Source organism: Sinocyclocheilus rhinocerous, unplaced genomic scaffold (genome assembly GCF_001515625.1).
Source record: "Sinocyclocheilus rhinocerous isolate Xijiao unplaced genomic scaffold, SAMN03320098_v1.1 scaffold1084, whole genome shotgun sequence".
NCBI lineage: Eukaryota > Metazoa > Chordata > Actinopteri > Cypriniformes > Cyprinidae > Sinocyclocheilus > Sinocyclocheilus rhinocerous.
The window spans coordinates 975049-983749 of record NW_015656001.1 but is presented as its reverse complement, the minus strand read 5'-3'; the positions used below and the strand labels follow the sequence as shown (position 1 = coordinate 983749).

The following is an 8701-nucleotide window of genomic DNA, read 5'->3' as shown; positions in this document are numbered from 1 at the left end:
TGCACATTTGGGTGCATTATGCAAATATTTCCACATAGTGGGGTAGATATGTGGGGGCGTGTTAGAATGAGCCGTTTTAGGGGGGCGTGGCAGAGTCTTAACTTTGATAAAGAATATCTCTTTGGTTTTGAGACTTTAGTCTTTGCAACTTCAGGGATCTTATCTGTGCACAATCAGCTTGTAACACTCCAAAGAGAAAGGAAAACTTGAAATCGCATCATATGACCCCTTTAACACATAACAGCACATGCTGTCTATCTGATTTCTCATGCAGGCAGCATTTCAGGATTGAACCGAAGATGATTGGCAGGATTCCTGGGAATGTTGTTTTGCTCTTTCAGGCTTTTTGTCTCAATTATAAGTCGAGATGGAAAGTGAAGATGATTGACTGTGAGATCAAACAATGAACTGATCCTGGCTCCAGTGATCTGCCTTTCGTTCTTTAGGTTCACTACATGTTTTAAAGCAAATCACTTTAAAGATTCAACATTTGCCCTGAGCGAAGGAATTCAACTTTTCATCGTCTTGTTCAGTAGTTTTTATCTAAAACGACTTTCTTGAATAATGCAGCATTTTTACAATTGCAGATAAATTTGGGAATATTTTAGAGTGACCCGAAGGCAAATTTACTGTGCCATGTTGCATTTTTCTACTTAAGCTGCACAATGAAACCTCATGCATGTACTATATCTGTCTCAATTACTTACACCATGTTATCAAATTTTTTTAATCATATGGTTTTTTAAGTACTTTAGAGTACCATTTAAATATGAATATACTGTATACAATAATTTAGTGCCATAGTATATTAGTACCATAGTTTTACCATCTTATACCATTACCATACCATAAAAACCCTGCAGTATGACTTTAAGAGTTGCAAATGTCACATATCTTATAAAAGAATAGCTTTTTTTTTAATGTATGATATAAAACAGATTTCCATCAAAAACCATTAAAAAGACAGTCTGATTACCAATTAGAAAGAAATAGTTATGTTTTTTAATTATCATAAGTCATGTGTCACAAAGCTCAGTCACATATTGCACTCATCAAGAATCAAAATGTCACCTGTTGGATTTTATGGATGCATGACACCACAATAATTGACTGGCAAAGAAAAGTTCTTCTCATGTAGATCTAGTCATACACAACAGTTTAGATGGAATCAATGAAGGCAGGCCTTTAGCAGCACAAAGAAGATATACAGTTGCACACACGGTCCATAAGTTTACAAACCCTGCTCTAAGTGGTTTGAAGACTCAGTTCTGCATGTCTCCTGTGCTGTTTTTTCTCAGACTGAAGAAGAAGTCCCAGTCGGTGGATATCGGCTCTCAAGGTTTTCCAGCACGGCTCATCCCGAGTCTGTCCTTAAACAGATCTTCACCACCTGTTGCCAAGACAACCACATCTGAGGTGCAAGAAAACAACACCACCAATTCCCAGCGCCGTGGTCCGCGGTGCAGCGATCTGAAACGAGGATACACAATAGGTAAATGAGCATCAGGCTGTCTTCAGTATAGCAGACTCTGTGTGTTTGTTTCATGAGTTTCATCTGTGTGTGTGAGTGCATGAAGATGTTCACATTGTGTGAGTGTTTAGAAAGTTCTGACTTCCTGTTTTCTGCCTCCTCTTGTTCTCTTCTTGCTCTCTGCTCATTCACCTCAGTCTCACTTTGTCCTCTTTGTCTCCTGATTCTCTCATGTCAACTCTCTTCTCTTTCTGTCCTTGCTCTCATCTCTGTATCCTCACTTTTTCTTCTCCTCCTTATCCATCTCATCTTCTCCCCTCTTGATTCTCTGCTTGATCTCACCTCATTTGTCTTTATTCTATCTCCTCTCATTCTTCACTCTCTTCTTGCTCTCCTCTCTTTCTCTCCTTTTTCCTCTCATTTCTCCTTTTTCTTCAAGATATCACCTCTTTTTCATGTCTCCATAGTTTCTCCTCTCCTTCTCCACGTTTTGCTTTCATCCATTTCATCTCGTTCTCGGCCTCCTTTTTTCCTCTCTTTCTTATTTCTTTCATATTTCTCCTCTTTTCTGCCTTTTTTTTTATATCTGTCCCCATAGTTTCTCCTCTAGTTCTCCACCATCTCTTTTTGCTCTCATTGTCTCAACTTTTCACCTTTCTCGTCTTACCATACCATAAAAACCCTGCAGTATGACTTTAAGAGTTGCAAATGTCACATATCTTATAAAAGAATAGCTTTTTTTTTAATGTATGATATAAAACAGATTTCCATCAAAAACCATTAAAAAGACAGTCTGATTACCAATTAGAAAGAAATAGTTATGTTTTTTAATTATCATAAGTCATGTGTCACAAAGCTCAGTCACATATTGCACTCATCAAGAATCAAAATGTCACCTGTTGGATTTTATGGATGCATGACACCACAATAATTGACTGGCAAAGAAAAGTTCTTCTCATGTAGATCTAGTCATACACAACAGTTTAGATGGAATCAATGAAGGCAGGCCTTTAGCAGCACAAAGAAGATATACAGTTGCACACACGGTCCATAAGTTTACAAACCCTGCTCTAAGTGGTTTGAAGACTCAGTTCTGCATGTCTCCTGTGCTGTTTTTTCTCAGACTGAAGAAGAAGTCCCAGTCGGTGGATATCGGCTCTCAAGGTTTTCCAGCACGGCTCATCCCGAGTCTGTCCTTAAACAGATCTTCACCACCTGTTGCCAAGACAACCACATCTGAGGTGCAAGAAAACAACACCACCAATTCCCAGCGCCGTGGTCCGCGGTGCAGCGATCTGAAACGAGGATACACAATAGGTAAATGAGCATCAGGCTGTCTTCAGTATAGCAGACTCTGTGTGTTTGTTTCATGAGTTTCATCTGTGTGTGTGAGTGCATGAAGATGTTCACATTGTGTGAGTGTTTAGAAAGTTCTGACTTCCTGTTTTCTGCCTCCTCTTGTTCTCTTCTTGCTCTCTGCTCATTCACCTCAGTCTCACTTTGTCCTCTTTGTCTCCTGATTCTCTCATGTCAACTCTCTTCTCTTTCTGTCCTTGCTCTCATCTCTGTATCCTCACTTTTTCTTCTCCTCCTTATCCATCTCATCTTCTCCCCTCTTGATTCTCTGCTTGATCTCACCTCATTTGTCTTTATTCTATCTCCTCTCATTCTTCACTCTCTTCTTGCTCTCCTCTCTCTCTCTCCTTTTTCCTCTCATTTCTCCTTTTTCTTCAAGATATCACCTCTTTTTCATGTCTCCATAGTTTCTCCTCTCCTTCTCCACGTTTTGCTTTCATCCATTTCATCTCGTTCTCGGCCTCCTTTTTTCCTCTCTTTCTTATTTCTCTCATATTTCTCCGCTTTTCTTCCTTTTTTTTTTATATCTGTCCCCATAGTTTCTCCTCTAGTTCTCCACCATCTCTTTTTGCTCTCATTGTCTCAACTTTTCACCTCTCTTTCTCGTCTCTTTATCCTTTCTCCTCTTTTTCCTCTTTCTCATCAATTTCATTTCTCTTCTTTTCTTCTAGAGCTAATCTAGAAGATAAACAGTTTCTCCTCTCATTCTCCACTTTTTACTCTCCTCTCTGTCTTCTCTCTTGTTACTGTCTCCACTCTTTCTTATTTCTCTCATATTTCTCCTCTTTTCTGCCTAGATCTCACCTCTTTTTTTTATATCCGTCTCCATAGTTTCTCCTCTCATTCTCCACCAACTTTTTGCTCTCATTTTCTCAACTTTTCTCATCTTTCTCCTTTCTCCTCTCATCGATTTCATCTCTTTCTCTTCTTTTCTTCTAGAGCTCATCTCTTTTGATGTCTCCATTCTCCTCTCATTCTTCTCTCTGCCCTTGCTCTCACATCGGTCTCTTCTCTTTCTTCCATGTCTTCTCTTTTTCTCGTCGGTCTCATCTTTTACAGTATCTCCATAGTTTCACTTAATGTTCTCCACTCTTTCTCTCCATGCTCTCATGTCTGTCTCTCCTCTTTATTCTCTCATTCTCCTCTGTCTCCTGTCTTTCTTCCCGGTCTCCTCTTTTTCCTCTCTTTCTCATCTATCAAATCTGTTTCTCCCCTCTCTTTTCTGATTTTGTCCTTGATCTCACCTATTTTCCTTATCTGTCTCCATTCTTTTTCCTCTTGTTCTTCACTCCCTCTTTTTGCTCTCATCTCCATCTCTTCTTGTCTCATTTTCTCTTATCTCTCATCTCTGTCTCCTCTTTCTTATCGATTTTATATTACCATATTGAAAAGCTTTCCTCAGTGCTTCTCCCAGTACACAGAGTGAATGCTGTGATCTGTGAAATAAGCCCGATGCTTGTGCGGGTTTGTGGGGTCTGAAGGGATTGTGAGGAGAGGTCAGAGGCTTTAGAGAGAGCAGGAGATGGCTTTCCTTTCATCTCAGCCCGTTTGATTGTGCTGCTGATTTGACAGCACCATTTAAGAGCCGACTAAAAGAGATGTTTCCCCAAATCAAGAGGGTCCTTCAGTGCGCTCACAGAACACGGGTTAGCAAATACACCTGCTTTGTGTTCACTTCATTTACTCACTCTTGAGTAGCTGTTTTGTTGAATGTTAGAGTAAAAAACAGATATAATTATATGGTTTTCTGATCAGTACAGCACGTGATACCTACAAAACTACTAGTTGTGATTGTTACTAGTATCGTTATTACTATTTTTGCATTTAATGATAGGGATTTGAATAAATCTTTGTGACACTAAACCTAACTAACTCGTAGCTAAATTTCCACAATGACCAGTGTTGTTTGATTTTTTTCATTTATTAAAGTTTTATTAATATAAGTGTTTAGTAAAATAAGTTTATACGTTTATGTGTTAAGCAGAGTGAATGCTGTGATCTGTGAAATAAGCCCGATGCTTGTGCGGGTTTGTGGGGTCTGAAGGGATTGTGAGGAGAGGTCAGAGGCTTTAGAGAGAGCAGGAGATGGCTTTCCTTTCATCTCAGCCCGTTTGATTGTGCTGCTGATTTGACAGCACCATTTAAGAGCCGACTAAAAGAGATGTTTCCCCAAATCAAGAGGGTCCTTCAGTGCGCTCACAGAACACGGGTTAGCAAATACACCTGCTTTGTGTTCACTTCATTTACTCACTCTTGAGTAGCTGTTTTGTTGAATGTTAGAGTAAAAAACAGATATAATTATATGGTTTTCTGATCAGTACAGCACGTGATACCTACAAAACTACTAGTTGTGATTGTTACTAGTATCGTTATTACTATTTTTGCATTTAATGATAGGGATTTTAATAAATCTTTGTGACACTAAACCTAACTAACTCGTAGCTAAATTTCCACAATGACCAGTGTTGTTTTAGTTATTTATTAATGGTTTGATTTTTTTCATTTATTAAAGTTTTATTAATATAAGTGTTTAGTAAAATAAGTTTATACGTTTATGTGTTAAGTGTTTTATTACATTTAGTAAATATTTTTATTTATTTTTATTTCAGTCTTAGTCATTTTAATATTTAATTTCATATTTTACTTATTTTACTTTACTAAAAATGTAAGTTTGTTAAAATATTTATTTAATTTCATCTTTATTTCGATTCCCAAAAACATTTTTTGATAGACATTGACTAGTAATTTTAGCCTATGGCTAAAAAAAAAGGACAAATCCCACTGAATTAAATTGTAGAAGGGAACAAATGGGACTTGTATCAACCTAAAGAGGTTTATTTTGCTATAATGATCTGTTGACTATATATTATACCCTGCTGTTTCAATAAATGGACATGAAATATTGATTTGAGTTGAAATTTGGCTTTATTAAGTGATAAGAAAGAAACAGTGGAGCCATACGAGAGATGTAAAACTAGCACTGCTGTGTAGAAAACTGGTCGCCTGGAATAGCAGTCAATAATATAGTTTAACAGTTGTTATTGATGGCAGGCAGAATGTTGCGATTTGACCAATCAGAGTATTTCTGAGATCCGTGTAATAATGATTGATGTTTTATTAGCGTTTCGCATTGGTTGCTCTTTAATGTTATTGGTGATTTTGCTGTTCTCATTGTTTGACTTTCTCCTGTCTTTTAGAGGCCATGCCCTCAGGCAATCACTGCAAATCACAGCACAGTTTGCCTTTTCATAGTGCCTCTAATTGCTGGAGAGGATGGCGGGAGAGAGAAGTGTTATCGATGGTCACACGCTGAGCGTCTTTTCATCCTGTGTCAGAGCCGCCATTAAAACCGCACCACATATCCCGCTACATTTTAATAACCTGCCCTCATGTATCCCGCCAAATTATACTGTCATTTCCAGCTCGATGTGAGCGATGGTTAGAGTGTTTTAATGTTTTTAAATGAAAATGACCCTGACAGGCCATTCGGTCTCTGAGAAACCACTGAGAGTGGTTTTATAGCAGGCGAGCGTACATGCCGCAATAAGTGCTTTTGGCTGGCTGCAAATGGGTCAGGGAGAGCGCAGTATAAATTCGTCCATGTGGACATAAACCTGCAATAATGAAATAAGTGCAGATCTCGGGGTGATGGGGGAAATGCGCTTCAGGTAATCAGTGGAGAGGAGTCAGGTCCACAGCGGTCCCGTCGGGTCCTGTGTAGTTTTAATACCTAACTCACCTAATTCTGTTAACAAGATACTGGATAGTCTGTTATGTAAGCCTATATATTTATCCTGTAGTTCTTCAGAATGACGTTATCTACCCCTTGGCCTTTGGTGCTGGTCATGGTGGGATACATGAAAAGTTAAATGGATATACATCATTGCACTTGCATTGCAAGTAAAGCATCAACACATGCAAGCATGCAAAGTGCATATAACATACTGTTAACCAGAAGCTAGTTTTGAACTGTTTGTTCGAAGTGGTCACATACACTACTATTCAAAATTTGGAGTTTGTAAGATTTTTAAAGGGAAATGTCACGCCCCTTACCATAGCCGCCTGCGAGCTTCAGTGTGTAAATATTGCATCAAAATCAAATCATTTTTTATGCTCAAACAGCAACATTACAGACTAACTAAAGTAGAAAAAGTGAAAAAGCATAATAGGACCCCTTTAATAAAAAGGTGAATAACTAAATAAATGATACTTGCCAATATCCAGAAACCTTAAATAACTACAACAAAAAAACATAAGTTTTTAAGTAAAAACTGTAAAAAATTATCTCACCTCACTGAGTGTCAAATTAAAAATTCCAAAATAAAAACAGATTTTTTTTAGTATTTCATATGCCATTTAAGGGGTTTAATGAATTGTCCCTATTGCTGCTAAACCGCAAATGATTGATTTTAGACACATGGCCTTCATAAACCTCTCCTTTGAGCTTCTCTAAACTCCCTTCCCTTCAGTCAGTGTTTTATGTCAGCCTTCGGCTGTTAAACGTAGGCGTCTTCTTCCACATGTGAGCTAACACGCTGTCACGCTTAATACCTCTGTATTTCCGTTCTCATTAGGTGGCTGAGTATGATCTGCTGTCCGTGTGTTAGGGTGAACTGTCAGACCGCACAAGACTGATCACACTGTTAATGGTTGTGGAAAGGTAGAATGTTTGTCGTGTTCCTCTGTCTCCTCTCTTCTCGGACGTTATTCTGAAATCTATTCTGAAGGTGCTGACCTGAGGGGTCAGGAGAGATGCTCGAGTACGGGATCAAGATCTGTTGTACAGGAAAACAACAGACGAGGGTGCAGCATGCTAACAAACTAATGTCATCCTGATGAAGAACGGTCAGGCTGGTGGAAACTCTGAGCTGGGCTTCTAATTACCAGTGAACAGACAGATATACTCATGCTGCCCTTACAGACCTCTTCCAGTTGCCTGCTGGGTATTTATGCTCTCACATATTCCACAACTTGAAATAGCAGCAACACTGCAAGTGTGTTTTTATCAATTGTTTTAGTGAAAATAACTGAATTTCTTAAGAGATAATGATAGCCAATATTAAGAACTGAAAAGTGTTTTTTATTTTTCATTTGTTTTTAGCCTATATTTCTTTTATAATTCATATTTAATTAAAAAAATCTATATTGCCTCACACCTGAATCATGCATAGGTGCGTGGGATTAAAGTACAATATAAACTAGAAAAACGAAATAAATACTGCACACTACATGCATTATCGCAAAAAATAATGATAAAATAAATATTAGCAACATTTTGATCAATCTAACTTCCTCAGGTTTGATAAAAAATTCTAGTAAATATTTATTTAATTTATTATTTAATTTGTATTTTATATACTGTATGTATATAAATTATTGTTTTGATATATTCATAATGTATCTTATATTTATAATAATTTATTTTATTTTAATAAGGCATATTTTTGTCGTTCTGGCATCTTATACTGGTTGGATTATAGCATGAAAAAAAAACATATCATGTTTGTTTGCAAACAGCAGTGTCCTGCTATTACCCGTGTTATTTACACATTGAATTAGATTGGTTTGGGAGTTAGATAGAATGATGGCAGTGCCGAGACACTGTAACCAGCCTGCGGCCTCCACCTGCACGCTCCATCAGCGCCCGACCTGCTGACTCCAATTCAATTAGCAGCAGTTCAATAGGTTGAGCAAGTGTCGAGCTCAAGCGTGGCTACTGCAGGCTTCTCTCAGGCTGCAAATGGAGCCGCATATATATTATCCAGGAGAAAACGTCGGTGACATTTAATATAAAATGCAGAAGGCCACTATGGCAGGCCTATTTAGAGTTTATGACTGGTATGCTGGGCCTAGAGGAGAACTTCTAGTTTCTAG

General features: G+C 38.0%; 2 protein-coding genes across 6 annotated transcripts in view; both read left to right on the top strand.

Annotated features, from left to right (window-relative positions):
• Nucleotides 1–1673, top strand: part of LOC107719143 (oxidation resistance protein 1-like) — a 73916-nt gene extending 72243 nt beyond the window's left edge. For 2 of the 5 annotated variants that reach the window (XM_016526508.1, XM_016526510.1), the window contains exon 2: nucleotides 1299–1673. In XM_016526508.1, coding sequence (XP_016381994.1) covers nucleotides 1299–1500 — 202 coding nt within the window. In that variant the 3' untranslated portion in view covers nucleotides 1501–1673. The remainder of the gene's footprint in view (nucleotides 1–1298) is intronic. The other 3 variants (XR_001637491.1, XR_001637490.1, XM_016526509.1) reach the window with 3 other exon arrangements.
• Nucleotides 1674–2598: 925 nt separating this feature from the next.
• The window catches only part of LOC107719142 (oxidation resistance protein 1-like), a 98988-nt gene continuing 92885 nt past the window's right edge, over nucleotides 2599–8701 (top strand). The window contains exon 1 of the mRNA XM_016526506.1: nucleotides 2599–2788. The gene's annotated coding sequence lies outside the window, so the exon portion shown is untranslated. The remainder of the gene's footprint in view (nucleotides 2789–8701) is intronic.